Source organism: Sylvia atricapilla, chromosome 1 (assembly GCF_009819655.1).
Source record: "Sylvia atricapilla isolate bSylAtr1 chromosome 1, bSylAtr1.pri, whole genome shotgun sequence".
Lineage (NCBI taxonomy): Eukaryota > Metazoa > Chordata > Aves > Passeriformes > Sylviidae > Sylvia > Sylvia atricapilla.
In genome coordinates this window covers 18949812-18970460 of record NC_089140.1, presented here as the reverse complement: position 1 = coordinate 18970460, position 20649 = coordinate 18949812, and the positions used below count along the sequence as shown (strand labels likewise).

The 20649-nt window shown below is 36.8% G+C and overlaps 1 protein-coding gene across 2 annotated transcripts in view; it reads right to left on the bottom strand.

Moving 5' to 3' along the window:
- Positions 1 to 243: 243 nt before the first annotated feature.
- LOC136359609 (LIM zinc-binding domain-containing Nebulette) overlaps positions 244 to 20649 on the bottom strand; it is a 249893-nt gene continuing 229487 nt past the window's right edge. For both annotated transcript variants that reach the window (XM_066316411.1, XM_066316421.1), the window contains 2 exons: positions 10626 to 10741; positions 244 to 5120 (listed from right to left, as the gene is read on the bottom strand). In XM_066316411.1, coding sequence (XP_066172508.1) covers positions 4944 to 5120; positions 10626 to 10741 — 293 coding nt within the window. In that variant the 3' untranslated portion in view covers positions 244 to 4943. The remainder of the gene's footprint in view (positions 5121 to 10625; positions 10742 to 20649) is intronic.

The following is a 20649-nucleotide window of genomic DNA, read 5'->3' as shown; positions in this document are numbered from 1 at the left end:
GATTACAAATGCAGACTGAAAAAGGCAAATTAACCTTTTAAGGAGAGGGCATGTCTGAAATAAAACAGTGTTTTAGAAAATTATTTTCTGAGATCAAGCTTGACGAATAGTGCAAAATATTCTACTTATATTTGAAAACTCAAAGCTTCCTTAGTTAAAGCAACATCCATCTTTGAGAGCTTATACTAATGGGTATGGTAGCTTTACAGGGTGTTGTTTATGAATATAATACATACATAGTGCTGGGTTCAATATTTTATTTGAATGAAGTTTAATGTTATGCAAAATAAATTGTTATGTTACATCCACTGTGACATCAACTAAAATGTGAACTAGGTTGCATAGGTTAGTACTTTGGGCAGCATGATGTTGCTCTAGTCCACAAAGCTTAAATATTCACAGTGTAGAGGAAGAAACAGGAATTAAAGCATTTCTACTAAAATATATTTTAATAGCTGGTGTTAACTTTCTGCATAACAAAAGCCAAATTAAGATGATACATCGTATGATCCAAGAGTAAGTTTATCTGTCCTTTGAAAAACAGTTGTTACCTTCATAACTGTATACCCCCAAATACAGTACAGTTTTGCAAAATAACTAAAACTTTACACACTTTAAAGCAAACATAAGCCAACTGCACAGCGGTTCATTTTTGCTTTTTATATCACACTGCAAAAACCAACAGCTGGGAGATTTTCCACATCATGCTAATCAATGTCAATACAGTCATTGCTGTCTTCCAATGGTCTAGCAATTTCTAATAGTAATATTCAATACACAATTGAAATGCTACAGTATAGCTTATTTTCCCCCCTAAAATAATAATAATTAAACAAATGTCAACAACAACTGGATTACAACTTAAGTACAATATGCAAATTCTATTTATCAGACACAAGAAGCATATGAAATTCCTTTGAATATACTGTTGTAGTGCAGGCAGTTTAGGAAATAGAGCTTTCAGGATTTTTTTCCAAAGGAGAGATGGGGTTCCTATGGCATAAAGCTGGAGAAAATCACTAAAGCATTGCAAAATGGTTTAATCTTCTACAGCTCACTGGTACTTTGCATTTGCCAGCACATCAGTTTGGAGGACTTCTTTCAACAGCATCTTCTGTCTGTTTCAGGATATTATTTAAACATCTACTAACTAAAGCATATTCTATATTTTAAATGGAGTATTAATCAACTTAATAAAAATCTATGATTTTATACCCTGTACCACCTTCTGCCAAAGACCTCTGTAACTGTAATTTCTTTTTCATCGTACAAGATGACATGCAGTCACTGTACAATAAAAACTAGAATTATTACCTTTCTCGAGCATGGGAGACCTTCCACATCCCCAAGAAACACTTGGCAGGGACACATTTGTCAAAAACATAATCCATGGGAGGTGATTCTCCATCAAATCCCAATCTGCTGAAGTAGTTTATTGTATGTCAAATGTAATCAAGAAAACCCTGTTTCATCAAGAATAAATGCTAATGTTCCATAATGAAAAATTACAACAGCAGTACCTGTACGTAGCTTTGTTTAAAAAATGAAGATTAGCCAGGCAAGAAAGAGTAATGAAAAGCAAGGCACCCATTTTTTCTTGTATGTATGCATGAATATACTCTATGTTGTTTTTCACATTTAAGCTCATGTTAGCAAGAATTACAACATTCTTTACAGAATTCTTTATCTCTAAAATGGGAACATGTGGACTTCCAGCCTGAACTTTGGAACAGCTTGAGTAATTCAAGTCCTTAAAAGCCCTTTCCTTTCCCCAGAAAAATGTTGACTACAGGAAGAAAGAACAGTGAGAGGAACATGCTGTGCTAAAAATGTATATAAACTTTAAAGGTGACAAGACAGCATGTGGCATCTTTTCACCCCTATATCACACTACGTGTAACAGTCTCCAACATATGCTTTGAAAAATGTGTGCTGGCACAATTTAGTTCATGACTTACTCTCCCTGCCTACCAAATTTTAGTTCTTACTTAAAAAACAATTTATAATTGCATTCTGATAATTTTGGGCCTTTGATTGCATTGCTTAGAACAAAGCTGCAAAACTACACTAAAGTTTGTTTTATATCAAAAAGCAGTAATCATTCCATATAAACATGAATTTCCAAGCATATATGGCAAAAAAAGTCAACTACAAGAATAAGTAACTTAAACCAGATCTTAATAATTCTGCTGACATACCATTCTCAAGAGAAATACAATTCACATACTGTTTTGTTTTCTTGACCTTTTATTTTTTGCAAATTGCTTTAGCTGCTCTGCCAGGCTAATGAATATTCAAAATTCATAAAGGAAATTTTATTTTGATTGTTCAGCATAACATAGTTCTCTAATGCCACCAAATGCTCATTTTCTGATTTACTTCTATATGTAAAGTATTCAAAATTGCAAGCTGTTTCCTCATTTAGGAAGAATGATTGTGTGTATTTATAGGTGGAGACTCTCTCTTTTTTAAGTCACTAAAAAGTGCAACTTGATGCCATATAGATATTCTCTATATTTCTTTTTTATTCATATTTGATTATCAAACTGACACCTTGTTTTTATTGTTGTCAGCATTACACAGCTAACAGAGCAGCACAGCAGCCAGTGACATCCAATTGTGCCTCAGGCATCATCTGAAATTTTTGCCAGCCAGCACAAGATGGAATTCCTCTCCTCGCTGTTGATGGCCAGTGATGAAAACCACCACAGAAGCAAACTGCTTGTTTCAGAGCTTCTAGCTCATCACACCACATCAGGCTTTAGAAAAGCCATTTGACTTGCTGATTTCATGTGGATGTCACCAGCAATGCACAAGGGTCTGCTGCAAGAGCAGCTCCTTATGCAAAAGTTGCAAGAATTTTAAATCACAGCAGTCAACTATACAAACTGTATATTTACAGTCAAGGAATTCTGCTTTTAAAACACATTTTCTGAAGTTAGATACTCCTGGGCAGCTTTAGCCTTGAAATTAGACTGCTGACAAGAAAGCACAGGTAATTCCAGACTCACGGACATTTTTAAATTTTTTTTTTAATGCGGTCATTTCATTCTGCTTGGCAGCTAGTATCATCCCTGTGTTAGCAAGACCCAAAATAAAATCGCATAAGCTTTCCAATTGCTTGGAAATTGCAAAAGCTCTATGCAAAAATAGAACTTGCAGATAACTGCCCTGACAAATTTCCATTGACATAACAAATCCATACTGCTTTCCTTATTTACTTTTTAAATAGTTATTGCAGGGTAGCCTACCATGTGAGATGAGAAATAAAAAATTGTCTAAAAGCTCTATATATAATTCTACTTTAAAAATCATTAGAAATGAAAGAAAGCCAGTCGAGGCTCAGTATTCTGAGGGCTACTAACTTCCTTAGCTGAAGACTGAACTCCACAAATTATTTTATCAGAGAAACATTTTCTTCCTTACACATCTCTGCATTCACATGAATCTTTAACTCTTTTGTCCTTCCTTCCATAATTTCTCCCTGTGAGGGAAAAACAAGTTGCTTGTGACCCAAGGCTGCTGACAAAATCCCTCTTAGAGATCCATGGTGTCACCAGCTGTTAGGTGCTCTCCCAGCCTCACAGACTGAGACCTGGATGTCTCAGTTCTGGCCACAAATTAACAGACACCAAATCAGCACATGTGAAGGTTTGTCAGCAGAATATTTTTACTGGTTTTGACAGATGGCTAAACTGAAACATAATGGCATAGAGTAGGTTGGATTTTGCTTAGTTAGCTTTCCCTTCGATGTCAGTTATGAAAAAAATTAAGCCACTAAAAGAAAACATAATTCTTCTCCATCATTAATCATTTGGCAAGCGTACAACCCACTGTTGGATCACCAAGAGTTTGGGAGCAAACGGAAGCGACAGGCCACTGATGTGAAATGCACTACAAGAACCAGAGCTCTCCTCCAGTGCTCGATGGAGGCACAAGTGTTCTGCAGCAAGGGGAGGGACAGCAGCTCATCAGCAAAGCAGCCATTCAGCGAGTGGGTGACCTGCGGTGAGAAGGGGACGTGACTGCAGGCTCTGTGTGACCGCACAGCACCACGGACGGTTATTTACAGCACTACAGGTGAAGGGAAAGGAGCTAACAGGAAGTATTGGTTGTACGTTGCCCTAATGAAGGTTGCTATTTAAATGCTAAGTACTATTACAAGGAAACAGAAGAGTTGACAGGTTTTATATTTTAGAGAGTCTTTGCAAGGGATTTTCTGCAGAAAACATAGTGAAGAGCTATGAATCCAGACCTGGATCTAATTTATGGATTTGGATGGAAGCAAAGCTAATAGATCACTTGGAAATAAGAAAAAAAATGGCTAATCCAAGAATAAATGTGGATATGCAAGAGTCAGGAAATCTTTGCTGTCAAAATAGACATATTTACTGTAAGGCTGCTGGGCACATTTTATTGTTTTATTTTTCTGGCTTGTTACTAGTCTTTAGTTCAAATGACTGAGTTGTCTACTCAACATATTAATTTTTATTAGGAAGCTAACCGCTTAAACATTAAACATTTCCCTAATAATTTGAAGATGTGTTCAAACTCAGTGTGTTAACCTCCTGTGACTTCAGAGTGCCATAAGAAGTGAATCAATTTTATGGCTATAACATCTTTGAGATGTAAGGAAAAGGCATTACCCCTTTACAGTTAATTGACCAAAGTCTTTATAGGACTGGCAGCACCAGGCTTCCATATATGTTTTTCATTTTGAGAGAGCATTATTATAAGCAATGCTGTTTTCAAAGCTCTGAGCTTCTTGTGGATTATTCATTTTTTATTTAAAGAACTCTAAAATGGATTCTGAGTGAGAATGCAAACTGTTATAGCAGTGATAAAGTAATGATCATGAACTCTTAAAAGATTCTTCTGATTTTTTCTGAAAGGTTAGATTTTAAGTAAATCATAATAAAGCTCAAAGGACTAAAAGACAAAAATTAGTTAACAAACTCAATATAATTTGCTGGAAGCATTCCTGTTTTCCCAGTTCTCTGAACAGTACCATACATCCAGCCATCATCAATTGGTTGCACATTGATGATATAATCACCATCCCTGAAGGAAACTTCATCTTCATCTTGAGCGCTGTAGTCGTACATAGCTCTGTATGTTCTCTGTTGAAGGAAAGAAAACAAGACTATGAAGCCTCAAGTCTAAACTTGAGATTCCTTCTCTTTGCAAAAAGAAGAAGAAAAGAGAAGGAAAAAAGAACAGAGGGAGCAAAGCAGAGGGAGAAATCACAAATTACCTGTTGAAAAGGAACAATATCCCCTTTACATCATGTCAAATATACAGCAAATACAGGCCCTTTTTCTGAGTAGCAAAATAATTATTTTGTCAACTCACATTGTCTTATGGCTTCAAACAAACAGATTTCAAGCAATTCACTGCATATTGACATATTCTAACTGTTGTTTCATTAATTCACTAGTAACAGTTCATTACATCCAGCCAGGCTAGCTCTGTTTCTGCTCCCTATTTGCATGATTCACAAATAGCTTCTCCTGTGCCTTCAGTACAAAAAGAAACATAGTCTTCATACAGGCCATTACCTTTTCCATCTCACTGAATGTCCTTCATTTCATTAGGATTTTACCCAAATTAAGAATTATGAATGCATTATTATCTAAAGGAAAAACAAGATTTAAAAAAAAAAAAGGCTAAAAAATAGTTTTTATGAATACTTATATTTTCGTATTTAGACAAAATTTAGCACATAAAGTCCCATCATTAGCTAAGACAAATTTTTTCACAGCCCAGCCTAAGACAAGCTTTCAGTTTTTTTCTCAATTTTTCTAAATAGAGCATTTATTTTCACTCATAACCAATAAAATGCTATCATTTACTCAAATTCAAAGTGGATTTTCAAACTCAGGAAGAACAGCCTACCCTTGTACTGTAACAGCAGAATAAAACTAGTTCCTTTTAAAATTCCCAAGAGTACTTTCTTTTCTTTACCCTGGCTCTTGACAGAAGTCAAAAGCAGTTCAAGCATCACTGATAATATCCAATTTCCCTTCCGGTAAGTTTTGCTATTTTACCATATGTAGCTGAATTTTTCCAGTACAGTAATTTAAAGAGAAAAAAAGGTAAAACAATGTGTGAGTTCATGCCTAGTACTATTGTCTAAGCTTTTTAAAAGACAGCAAACTTCTCTGCTCAAGAAAACAGCTCTGGATTAATTTTAGTTCTTATATACAGGTGCTTGAGTGCTGTTAATGAAACGATTTTTTTAAAAAAGTAGAGATTGCTCCACATGGAGTGAGCAGTCCATTTGTTAGATGTTGGAAACATGAATTATTCAATCCAAAGTCTATAGGGCAACTCATCATTACTATTCCCATGCTAAAAATAGACTTTGGTCTTGGTTCTACCATTGGTAGTGCAAATTAAATGGGATAGAGAAATCAGCTCCTCTTTAAACACTGGACACTTTTCCCGACAAGTGTACCCTGAACTGCATTTGAGTCTTTCCCTATATTATTGTTCTCTGCCAATCCTTGTAGTTTTGCTGACTTAGAGGCTGTGAGCAAGAGCAGTTTTCAACCAGAGGTATGTGCTTTCCTAGTGATAGCTGAATGTCTTCCAAGTGTGCATTGAACTCAATGAAAAAAAGGATCATTTTTTATGCACTTCATGACAGTAAATAATTGCTTGGGTTCTATTCTCACTAAAAATTCCTTAAATATTCATAAAGTAGTCAACTAGCAGTCAAAGGCTCTCTGCCTTTCTGAATCTTCTTTTTTCCAACTATTTCAACTGATCTTGCTGCTGAGCCTTGAAACTAACTCCAAAAAAGCAGTGTAATATATGCTATTGCAACAAACTCAACAGCAGTTACACCTTTAACAATTTATTTCAAAAGAGAATCCATTTAAGAAAAATGGTAGCAAGTCTCTATCTGGTATAAGACAATCAATCGATTTTGCCTAGAGCCATGCTTATAGGTATCCCTTAAATGGGAAAAGACTAGTGAAGAGATTAAATGGTTTAATAAACTAGCATAAAATTGGAAAAATAAAGAGATTTTGCCATTCAAAAGGATGCTCACTCTTCCTTAGAGCACCCTGGCAAAGGACACACCACTGCTGTCCCCTAAAAGCAGCTTGACTACATCACTGTGGTGCACACTTGTGAAGACAAGCCCGCAATCTCAAACTTTAAAAAAATTTATTAGGGCCCTAAATGCTGCTGAGAAACCTAAATTTATGGTCTTAACACCTAATTAGGTGCTAAATGGCTGCCAGGAGAAATCTCCATTATAATCCTGTTAGCATTTAATGCCTAATTATCACTGCAGAGTGTAGTCTGGGCTATATAATCGAGAATTACAATGCCTAAAGGACTCAAAGCAGGGATTTTTAAAATGCATTTCAGTGAATTATTCTTCTGTCAGTAGTTATTTTAGTAGGCATTAAGTTACAAGAGGGTGTAAGTTTGGAGTTCTGTAAAAGGATCAAAACTCACTTATTTCCCACCTCCTCAAAGGTCTGTCTCACACCCACAGCTAAGACAGAACAGTGTGTCTTGTCCATATGAAGAACTGAAATCCAGCTTTTATATTCTCAGCTCCCAACCAGTTCTGGGCCAGCAGGTGTGTATTTCCCCTTCACCCCCAATTCATATCTGTTCCATGGATGGCTCCTTGCAAAGAGCAGTAACTCCTGCAGCATCCTTCACATACAGCAGCTGTCAAGGAAAGCCAACTCGCAGCACAGGTTTCGTTTTCCTACCACTCTTGGATATCAAACAGTGTGTGAACACCCCATTATTTTCCAAAGAGGAAAACAGCCTTCAGGGCTTTCTGCTATAAAACACCTTTGTACCCTGAGCAACAATTTAATTGACCTTGCTATGCAGAACTGCTCACAGAAAGTGAGAAAATTTAAGAAACAGAAAATAACGCAATTTATCCGGAAAAAAAAACCTGTCCAAAGATTGTTTTAGTATCATGCCTAATACAAAAACAGAGCTCAAAATTAAATAAACCACATTTTGAAAATATAGAAATTATAAAAATTCTGTTTTTCAATACAAGAGTCTACTGAACATAAAATGAACTTAGGCCTTTTGGGGACAGATTTGATAACAACAGAACTCAGTTGAAAGGATTAAATGTACTACAGCAGCCAACTCTGCAATCATCTTCACCCTGATTATAACCCATGGGATCTTGATCACTTTTGCCCTAGAGATGGCCTGGCAAAACTCAGCCACTGATTAATGACTTTATCACCTTCACTGCTTTTAGTTCAGCCTCAGAAAATGCTCAGGCTTTGAAGTCACTATTCTAGGATTCCTTTCCTCCCGTTTCCTTCCCCTGGAACTTTCTTTTCTCTTTCCTCCCTGTGTTACTAGCCAGATAACACAGCATTTCTGGCAGTACTGCTCCAAGCCCAGAACTGAACAGGCAGCGGAAAGTAACCAACCTAAACACTGTGTTTGTCAGATCTCTTACAGCATGTCCACACCTCATTTGAAAAGTGCTCCAAGACCGTCATCGACCTGCAGTCTGTGCAGACTGCTACACTGACACACATCCCCAGCCAGGGGCTTCCCCCAAGCACACCCTGAGACCACTCTGTGTTGTCCCAATAGCTGAGTGCAACATGTCCAATGCACCCGGATAAGCTGCGCTTGCTAATGGAAATATTCTGGTCTTAAGGTGGGAAGACAAGGAAGCCTGGCAGGTTTCTAACTGCATCTGAGATGCCTTTTTTAGAGCAGAACCATCACCCTGGGGTGGTAGGATCATACTCTGTCTTCCTGACTAGGCTGCCAAGTCAGCATTCAGCACCAGGCCAGCTGATTTCCTGATTTCCCTGATTTCCTCTCTCTAGAAATGCTGGGGTTTATTTTCTAAAGGGAAATCCACCCGATTTTTAACAACAGCAAAATCAGTTTAAATCTTGATGTTTGCTGTTTTCATCTTTTTTCTTATGACAAAATATTATCACTTATAAGGATGTCATGTGAAAACAGTTTCACAACAGGGAAAATATATCTGTTGAAATATGTCAATCTTACTTTTAAAATACTTTAACATCACTCCCTTCCTTTTCCTATTACTTTCACATTCCCAGTTCTGGGAGAAGAGACAAATGATGATTCTCAAGATGACTGAAATGCCACTGTTTCAACAGCCTGTCACTGGGACACAGAGGTATTAGGAAATAGTAGTCATCTCTCTGCCCACAAAGCTGCAAAGGCTGGTAGGAGTATTTTGAGATTTGCAGGCACCTCCATTTTCTGTCTGCTGGATTTGAGGGCTGTTTGCTTTGCTCCTCAATGACTAGCAAATCTGCTGGCAAAGCCCAGGCTTCCAGGTTTCCTACTTTTTGGATTTTGTCTCTTTTGGAAAGCAGCCAGCCCCCAAAGCGCCTTGTAATATCCTTAGAAATTAATGGTTGATTCCACTATCAGCTGCCTCACAGCTGTCATGCAGGTGTCCAAAGAGTTTCTCAGGTTATTGACTCACTCAATGATGCAGGTATCTGGATCCCAGACTTTCCAGCAAGTCAGCCCCCTCAGCCCCAGACAGCTGAGAATCCGACAAGCCTGAAAGTACTCACACCACACAGAAAGTCATGACCTTTGCAATATAAAATGTCATGGAGTTTCAGTTTTGCAAAAAAATACAAGTTTCATCTAATCTTGAAAACAGTTTTTTTCAGCTCAACATGCTCTAAATTTCGTTCCTAATTAAATGTTTATTCATCTCTAAAAAGGTGACAGGTAGTAAATAAACTATTCAAACTAGTTTAAAATTTAAAATTACAATATTTTTAGGGTAACTGGAGGCTGGATCTGAACTAGAGAATCTCTAGGCAGCAATATGATTTAAAAAATATGATAACCATTAAACTGAAATTTTCATATAGGGAGTAAAAAAAAAGGAAGTTTAATTTCCTACCAGTTGAATACCATTCAGCTCTCCTTCCATGACCAGCTACTTTGAAAATGAAATATTCATTCCAGCTTTACATTCCCATCCACCACAGTTAAGAACTTTATGAGGTGGCCATGGTTTCACGACAAAACAACTTCTCAGTTGCCTACCAGTGTAACTCAGTTTGGATCATATACGAGTCGGTGCATGACTGTTGTGTGGAATTAGGAAGGGCACAGCAATCCAGAGTCTGAGCTAGCTCTGTACAAGCAGAAGTAATACAGGTAGGCACAAAGCCTGCTAGCACAAAATCAGCCAGTCAAAAAACTGAATCTAATTTATACCAACAGGGTGCTCTTAAGAGATCACTGCTTTTCATCCAGTGCTAGGAGCACGAATTTATCACAGAGCATAACATCAAAATTCAGCCTATGAAACACTGTCCAAGCATCTACTATTTGCTTTAAGTAGGTAAAGAATTCAGTTATTTCTGTGCTCTCTGAATATCATACTTTTTTTAATGCATTCTCATGTAAAAGTTCTTACCCCTGCCCATAGTCACTTAAATCTTTTTTTATACATGAGGACTACCAGTTACACTTATGATAAAGACAGTCAAATAGGCCAACTGTAGAACTCTAGGGCTTCAATTTAGTCATATTTAAGAGATTCCACAATAGCTGATGATGGTGCTTACCAAACAAAATTTTTCTTTAAATTCAAAACTCACCAGACTTGCTGAATGAGGCTGTGAATGCATGGACCTCATGGATGACATACTGGTCTGGTGCATGTATCCATATCCTTGAGTCTGGCTTTGTTGATATGCCCCAGGGAGAACAGGGGCTGCATTAAAAAAACACACACACATTAATTAATATTACAATCAGCCCTTATCTGACATTTTGTATAAGCTGTAGACTACTTGCACTATTTGTTTTTTAACAGTTCCTCCATACAAGACAGTTCAGAATTATTTCCATAAAGAACATAAGGCTTTTTAGAAGTTGATGTACACATAAATGTAGCCAAAGCTATAGCAATATATCCACAAACACTATCATGGTTAGTTGGAAGAAAAAGTTTATTGTACCATTAGGAATTCAATCATTAAAAGGTTTATGAAAGCTTAAGACACCAGCAAGTCAATTTTTGTACTGATATAGATGAAGCACCAAATATATGTCCCAGAAGCCGCCCTCTTTAAGGAATGAATGATCAAAAAAAGGTAATACAGTTCTGAAATGGTTCACTAGAAATTCACTGTAATTAATTCTTAACTCATTGCAAACTAACTCTTATTTATTGGGCTATGAACAAAGAAAGACTGTGATTCACAGAAGATGCAGAAATTCTAAAAAGTGAGCTCACAGTCAAGCTTCTTAGTTTATTCTGATTCCATCAACACTCTTAGTCCAACACAGAGAGATCGATGCTACTTGTACATTTCAAAGGCCACCTTATTCAGTATTTTCCTCTCACCACATAATTGTTCCATTTCTTTAAAACATATCTTATTCACATTTTAACAATTCTGTATGCTAATCAATAATATATAACTTCTATTGTACCAAGAGCTGCTGAATGCAAGAATACGACCAACAGAGATCATTAACTCTATTGCTTACTAGAAAAGCATTTATAAACTTCCTATATCTGCCCAAACATCTAAATTTGGCAACAGACTGAAATAGAATGTGTTAAAAATATGGTTGATGAAAAATCTGTGAGAAATAAGCCCAGCAATAATGACTGTTTTCTTAGCAAGGCCAAAAAGTTTTTTAAAAGCAAAATTAAAAATATTAAAGTGGTTTTCAAAATAAAAGTTTAAGGTTTAGTCACCACATATTTGTGCACATTTTACAAGACTCAGGCTCTCTGAGAATAAAGATTTCTGGCTTGTGTGGAGGTTATTAGCCCATCTCCACTGTTATTTGCCAGAATTTTACCAGCTCAATGGGGAATTCATTTAGCTGCACTGAAAAACAAATGCTTTTCTGCTGATACTTTTCAAGTGGTCTATTTAGCTGATAGTCTATCTCCTCTTCCAAAAGCTGTCTTTTGGTTAAAGGAGATGGATTTGATGCAGCACATGATTAAAAAATCTTCAGACATGGAAAAAAATCTTCATTAAAAGTCTTCATTCAGCAGTCCTGGGATTGATCTCTTGAGCTTGTTGGGAAGTAAGAACCATTTCTGCAGCAGCCATCACACATAGATTCAAAAAGGAGCAAATCTAACATAAGATTTAATGGGTACACAATGTGTGAAAGGATCCAGGCTTTGTAAAATGAAAAAATATATGGGAAAAGCAAGAATATTATATCTTTATAAAAATAGCATTAAAAAATACATTTATGATAAGTGTTCATATTTGCACTAGTATTACTCCATGATTCTCTGCTTCTTGAGCTGTCAGAACAAGAAATGCATGTGAAAAAGAACTACTGAGAAAATTTTTGCTCAACTATTTCAGAAAGAAAAGTCAACCTTGTGCTTTCAGTCCTGCTTCTCCAGCTAAGAAAATCATTGATTTGAACAAAGGTTCTTCTTAAAACTTCCATTTAGTTTTAGTTAGCATATTCAAATGCACTAAGTGTATAACTAAAATTTGGAATGCTGCACTTTCCTTTCTATACTTGTAAAGATACCTAACACTATATATTAACAAGGGTTTTTTTTGATTTAGAAAACATGCTTCAAACTATTGTAATGAATAGATTGTTTTGTTAAATGAGGGAAATTAAAGTGATATGCAGTCTGATGCAACATTGGAACATGATGAATAATGGATGTTTTAGAAGGGCCAAGTTCATTCTAATGACATATAAGTAGGAAGACATTTTAAAGCAGTTCAATCATCAGAGAATTACCTCTCATTAACATGTTCACAGGATTATCATGCATTAAGTGAATAGTCCTAAGTAGTTCATCAAATAATTTATGTTTCAATGTTGTAACAAGCTATTTCCACATGAGCAGATGTGGCCCTTCATGAGAAAATAGAGAAAAACATAATTTAATCAAAGGTTCTGCGATCAAGCTGGAATGAATACATTTTGCCTAATTCACCACCAGCATGAATGCAGCCCTGTTAGTCAAAACCAACAGTCTCATCTCCTCACATCAGCAGAAAATTACTTCTATGGGCTGAAAACTAAGCACAGCTTGAACTTTTTAACTTAGCAGGAGGAGCACCTTCAGCCAACACTGGCCACTGCTCAGCCAGCAGCCAGTCCACCTGCAGCAACAAAAGCATAGCAACCCTTCCTGGTCCCTGGCAGGATCAGACACACTGAGAGTCCCTTTCTTCTTCCCAAGAGAAGCAGAGGCTCATAGGATCCCTTCTGCCCAAAAGAGATTTTTCTCATTTCCTATCCATCATCCCTTGCCAGAATAAGGCAGCAAGCCTACTGATGGTCAGCTTCATTGTAACCTCCAAGTCAACAGCCTTGTTTTGGGAGGATAACCCACAGCTCCTGTCTCTGTGACAAGCGACAGCTGCAGGTCTGAAATGTGCTTTCCTCTTTAGCAATGAGTCTCTCACAAGCTGAAAGAATTCTGTCAAACTGTCTCAACAAAGGTGTTTGCTACTTTACCTGCAGTGATGGAAAACATAAATCCACAAAAATAAAGCATGTCTTCCAAAGCATGAGAAATTTTGGGAAATGCTAGAAATTATAGCATTAGAAAAATATTTTATACAAGCAAAAGGAAGGATTAACTTTTCTAATTATCTTCTAGTCATTTATTTAGGTATCATATGTGTGAGCATAAATGTCAGCACATACTAGTGTTGAAGACTCTTGATTGAATAATTCCATGTGGGCTGGGGTTTTTTTTCCATTAAAAGAATACTGTAAAATTCTGCAAAAACTTCAAAATCCATCATTATTTTCTAACAACTTTTAACAAAAAATACTGAAGAAACTTCCAGATGATTGTCTATTTGGAAGACTATTTGGGAATCATATAAATAAGCAGAATAATGAACAGACAATATTTGAGCTGTGTTTCTAGTAATGTACAGATAACTCAAGGTGAGATTAAATGATACAGAGAAAGAGTTTGACTTTTTTCATCATCATCACACATAGTAAACTGCAATCTTTTGGCACAGTCTGAAGTATAAAGTTCTATAACATCATTGATTGCAGCAGCAGCAGAAGCAATGGTTTTAGCTAACCTAAGGGAACAATAAAATACAGTGGTGGAACACAAAATTCATTTAACTGAAGCTAGATTTATTTGTGATGGAGCTGAGGGCTGACCATTGCTCCCAGAAGTACAGGTGGATGTTTTTTTCTTGCATTAAGACTTTACCAGATGCATTCTGACTTATCAAAACTTACTATTTTTTGTCTTGTCCCACTTACCAAGCAAGCCAGCTATTCATTTCAAATTACCTACTTGAAGAAATTTATCATATATATCTCTTACTGAATCTTTACAGGCTTCCCCAGAGAAAAGAGCAAGAAAAATGAATGAACATTATATAAGACAAACAGAAAATAAGGCTTCAAGAAAAAGAAGCAGCTGAAAGAATGATAGTGAGTATCAAATCACTGTCACAGACAATGGGGTCTGCAGAGTGTGTACTGATCAGGATATGCTTTGAGAAGAACTGGGAAAGAAAAAGGTCAAATTGTGGAAACAGGAAAGGAATCCTTAAGAGAGCATTTTATAACTATGAGCTTAAAAGAAATGCTATGCTGAAAAGAAAAATCAGTTAAAAGCTAGGTTCTGAGATACATTTATCAATACCATACTTAAACTCTCTTCCATTCTTTTGTACAGCAGAACCTTGATAATCCATGGTAAAACAATATATCCTCAGTGGTAACTACTTCACTTTTTGTCATTTAATGCAACACATGCCAATTACTGAACCACATGTAAAATAACCACTCCATTTACTCTCACAAACATCATACACTTCTAAGGATTTAATGGGATCCTTCGTATTCTGGTAATACCTCAATTTATAGTTCCACTCCTAAGACTTCAGACAACTCACAAAAAATATTGCAACCTTCTGTAACCATAACATGAGAGAACACAAAGTAAAAATAAGGATTTTGATTACTACCTGCTTAATTCTAGTGTCTGCAATACATTAGGTAAAAAGCTGTAGGCTTTCTGAGCAGCACAAAGAGCCAGAATACAGCATCACCATACATCTCTGTGCCACTGCCATTACAATGAGCTCACCCAAAATAGATCAAGCTGCTTATGGGAATCATGCTGATCCACATATAGGGAAGTCCTCCCCCTTTTTTGCCTTTCTACAGCTGTATCTTCCAAAGGTTGCTACATTTGGCACAAGCTTAATAGAAAGCCTTTCCCATAGTTTTCAGTTCTTCTTTCTTTTGCTCTTCCCTTAGAAATCCTCAGCTACATGCCAGGCAACAGAAGACACAGTCAGAGTGATGCAATCACACGTGGGGAGATGTAGGTCTACAGGACATTTCTGGGGACTCAGGTGACCCCATGTGCTGTCCATGTGGACAGGTCACTGTGACAGCCTGAACTGCACAGCCCCTTGGACACTTCCCAGTGCAATACCTAGCTAAGGAAATACAGCAAACAGAACTGTTACTGCTGTGTTAAAGCTGGTGGATAATCACAACTGATACCTTTTAAAGCCTTCTCCAGAAAGTGTTAAAGATTACAAACAAAAGATTACAAACTCTGGCTAGGTAATTTTTTTTTGTTTGTTTGTTTTGTATAAATTTCCCCAGATGTTGGCTGCTGCACACCATCACTGAAATACTTAAAGTGAATGTTTTTCTTGAAGAAGCCTCTAGAAATAATATAGGCTATCTCCATTTAAAATCAGGGCCAAATTTTCAGTTAGGTTGGGTTTCTTCAGGCCTCATCCTGTCAATTTTTATTTGGGATTCAGATTTTAATACACCTGTTTGAGCAACCACAAACCTTCGAATTTCTCCTCTTTATTGTCCATGCTCTTGAGATGAGCTCAGCCCAGCACTACATTAATTATATAAGCAACTTGAGAAACAGTTTTAAGGAGAGATTTGGAGGAGGTTAACCCATTCATTCTGCAGAAGTTCACATCCTGCCCAAGCATAAACAGCAGCAAAAATGGAACATAATTGTTGTTAGCCAAGAATTTACTGAGATTTAAAGAAGGCCCATATCACAATGGGAATCAGAAACAAGAATCTTGACACTTTGGCAAGAAGTAAGGCAGGTTAGATGTGATGAGAGCACAACGTTAAAGATGCATAAAGAGAAGAAAAGTATGTATATCTGTTATGATAGATGAGCTTTTAGCAGACTTTCACAGATGATGTGCTAAACACGATTCTCTGCTGAATTTAAGACTTTTGGAAGAATTTGGCAGAAGTCACGAGGGGCTATGTCTCAAGGAGGTTACAGGCAGTCCACCCCTGGTGCCCACTGCTTATCTGAGCCTGGCTCCCCAAGGCTGTCTGAGACAGCCCAACACTTCTGCTATCCCTTCCTTCCCCTCAGCTAGGTTGTTGTTCTGCTTGCATGGTGAGCTCAGCCAGGGATCAGACCAAATACAGTGCAAGGATGGAGGCAGGACCAAGCACCCAAAGCCACGGACAGCAGAAAGCAACAAACAGCTGCATCAGCTCAGTTGTTGCAAGGTATATCCCCCTAAGCACCTCTCTTGTGCCTTTGAATTCAAATCACAAAAGAGCTGAGCTTCTCACAGATGCTTCCCTGCAGATGTCCCAGCAGCCAGCTCCAAACGGAGCACCCCACGTAAGGCAGGTGCTCCTGTGTGCTCCTCTGCACGTGGCAGACACTGCTCAGCTACCCACAAACTACTTCCATCCTAAGTCTCCACATTACTTGTAAAAAGTCATAGAGGAAGTTTAGAGAATATCAAGCCTAATGCAGCCAGCAAGAGCTGCTTATTTGACAGTAAAAACAGATACCAGAGAACTTAAAAGACTTCAATGAGTGTGCTCAGAGAGGTTGATATGAGGTGCAGAAGTCTGCAGCTGCCCCATGGTACTGAGCAAGGAGATGGTCTCTAAAGGATGGTCTCAAAAGCATACAGGAAAAAGCAGTGACAGAAATAGAGAAAACAAACAGAAGAGTAGAGGAGTGTTAGACAGATACAACATTTGGAAAACCTCAGTAATAATTTTACAGTGCAGAACTGACTGCCAAGAATGCTTCTGTCCCCAAATGGGAGGAAAATTTTAAAAAATATCCTAAAGGTTCATGCAAAAAGAAATGCTAAAAATTTGGGTAAAGAAACTCTTTCTTTTTACAATATTATAAAAATATCTATAATTTTCAATCATTAGTACAGTTTATGCGGCTCTTCAAAATTAAATATATGTCAACACAAAGTTGGATTCTTTGTTTTAAAAATGTCAAGTTTTAACCTTAAAAAGCTCAAACTGAAAAATGTGGCTCTTTTGGAATTGAGACATTAGTCAAATGTAACCCGTTCCTGTATAAAACTTCATCTTTTAAACTATCTTCTGATGAACACTGAAAAATCCCCAGCCACTTGAAAAGTTGAATTGCTCACCACTAATTTTCAACTAAGCTAGAGGATTAAAAAACACACTCCAAAGTGGTTATTAATCTTATCTATTACAGAGTTTTTTTCTAATCAGAAAGAGTAGCACAGCACAGTCAAATTTACCGGGAATAGTTCAGACTCTGTAAGTAACATAAAAAGCACTAACCTGAAGACTGAAGATGGTGAGCCCTGATACAGAAAAATGCTGGTTTTAGAATAGTAGAAAACACCCTGGTAAGGCATCTTGGCATTTTTTCTTGTAAAAGTAACTTTCTCTTCATTTCTTTATTTATTTTTCCTGCTCTTTTCCTTGCCCTTTACTGGTCAGTTAGCCTGCTTTCACGGATGTCTGAGCTACCAGGCTGGTTGCTCTCAGTGGTTCTGTCAGAAGCAGCAGTTTGTCTGCATGCTATCCATTACAGGAGTCAGTAACAGTTAGTAAATTGGAATATCAAAACCCAGATATAATTAGGTTGTTGAAATAACAACCTGAAAGTATGGCCTAATTCACAGAGGGTGTTAATAAATATCTGCCATGCTCACTGACCTCATTAGAACTGAAGCTCTGAACTACTTGTCTTCAGTGGCAAATTCAGAATGTTACAGCTTAGGAAGTTTCCATAACCTAAATTCTAAAGACATAAGAAATAAACTGTGCAACCTTCAAATACTTAAAAAATTATGGAGAGGAGGTGAACAAAATTACTGATCTCGTGTTTGAAATACCATTAATTATTCAAGATTCAAAAAATCAAAATGTCTCTACTCTCATGATTACAGTTTATACGTAGTATAAACTGATATACTACAGCTTATAAAATAATGTATTTTAAACTAAACTTCATTAGTTAGTGTCATGGTTAGACAAAGATTGTTTAAAGAATCACTATTTTAGAATGCCATTTTATCAGCTAGCAAAAATTAAGACTAACTATATTATATCCACCATGTAAGCTGATGTAGATTATTATGGGAAATGCAGAATCATGCAATTATAACTGTTGAAAGCAATTTCAACATAAGAAATTAAAATCTGATTTAGATTGAAATTGCAACAGAAGATCCCACACAGCTGTTGAGCATATATCAGAGAAACTAAGATATTTTGAAAAGAACAGCTAAAAGAATGTCTAATGTGCTCATGTGACAGTGGAATCCTGTGTTTTATTTGAGGTTTGCTTTTAGGCAGGGACTATCTCATATTTCAGCCCACAGTTCCTGATTTGTACGAACAAGCAGTATCACTAATAATAGTTACGCTGGTCTTTATTTTATAAGTCCATCATAAATCCAATAGCAGATGGAGTGGGAATTTGAGAAACACTAGCTAGGACAGTGGAAGAACAGTTGGCAAACTGTCTCTCAAGTACATCATGGTCTATACGTCTGGTGATTCAGACCTTCTTAAATCTTAAAATTTTGAGGAATGGTGGATCCATCAATTCCATTATATACTTTTTCATGGCAAGTCATTTTCTAAGGTCCATTCTGGCCTCTCTGAGGGTTCTAAGTCTCTGTATTTCAAAAGTCAGTCTCTCATGGACAATTTTTTCCTTAAAAAAAAGGAGTATGGCTCTCATTCCTCTTCACAGTAACTGCAAAATAGCAATATATTTTTTAAAAGCCCAGGCGAGTACAGAAGCCAGAAGCCTTGTCTGCAAGCAGTTATCAAATATCACAGTCTAGAGAAAAATGAAAGGAACACAAGACATTCTATTTTCTACAGTCAACATTACAAGAAAGAGGACAGTCAACAGAAGATCCATCCTCATCATTAAAAGACAGTAACACAGGGAATATTTTTGCCAGAAAGTGACTGTGGCTACTGCTTAGAGCATCGTTTTTATTGAGGTACAAGGATTGAAGGATACTGGGTAATAGCTCAAAGCTTTTGTGATCATTAACACATTAATGTCAGAGTAAAACACCAGAGTTGTAAAGTATTAACTACACATGATTTAGTGTTTTGGCAACAGGAGAGAAGAAGCCAAATCTCAAACAACCCATAGAGTCCCTGCCTGTGTCTTCCTCTGGAGTGGTGAGGTGGTAAGTGGCAGCCTCATAGCTTGCAAAAAGTAAAAGCCAGTTCTGCTCTGGAAGAGCAGACAATTTTGATGTTCTGAAAATGACATCAGCTTCCCAGACTGCTTTTGGAATGGCCATTTAGGAGTGCAAGACCATAAACACTCAAAACAATTTATTTGATAAATGTAATTCCATAGTAGCCCCTTCAAACAAAAACTTTTCCAAACAAAAGTAAAGGTGTTTATTACATAAGAGGGTGCTAAATGGTCTCCCAGGAAATTCAGTAAAATATTTCAAAGCATTATCAGCCTTTAAAAATATAGGAAAAGGCTGTAGTGTTTATTCATATTCATGTTTGTGTCAGTTTTGCTAAAAAACAGTGTAAAATGAAAGTGAGCACAATACAAAATTACAATTTAGAATTAATTATATTAATTATAATCTTCATCCAACTTCTTTTAAAAATTGTATGAGTTCTATATCTGACATTTAGGACTTTATGGCCAGCTACAACCATCTACTTCATTTGAAATTTATTTCACCTAAAATACAAACCATTTATCCTTCTTCCAGATTTCACAGAAAAAATTTTACCGCAGCACTGTAAAAGACAAAATTACTTAAACTATTTGGCTTCTAACCCTACAACTGGAGTCATGTTTGTACTTTTGGATCCAAGAAATGTAATTTTAGGGTTATTATGATAAACGCAGAATATGCTAAACCAGTTAATATACTGACAAAAAAATCTGGCTTGATATTCAACTGCAAAATCTTTTTTAGGTGTTTAATTCACTCATTTTCCTCACAAAAGCAAATTAAATATATGAAATACTCTACGGCAACCTGAGGAAAAGGAACTACTAACAGGGACTATATAGGTCATATTGTGTCATGGAATTGTTCTAGTATACAACGCAATAAATGATAAAAAGAATAAAATGCAATACAATACAATAAAATGTGTGGTTGGATAGGGACAGGCGCTCGGAAGATCTCGGTTGTAACGGGAAGAGCAGAGAACACTCCAACCCCCCAAGATAAGCTATCACCACAAGAATGTAGCCTACTAACACGTGCCAGTACTTTTCCATTCTCCCTACTAACTCAGGAAGTGTGGCAAGACCCCTCTGACGTAGTGAAGGACCCCAGAGTATTTAAACTGCATGTTTGAGATAATAAATGCTTGTAACCG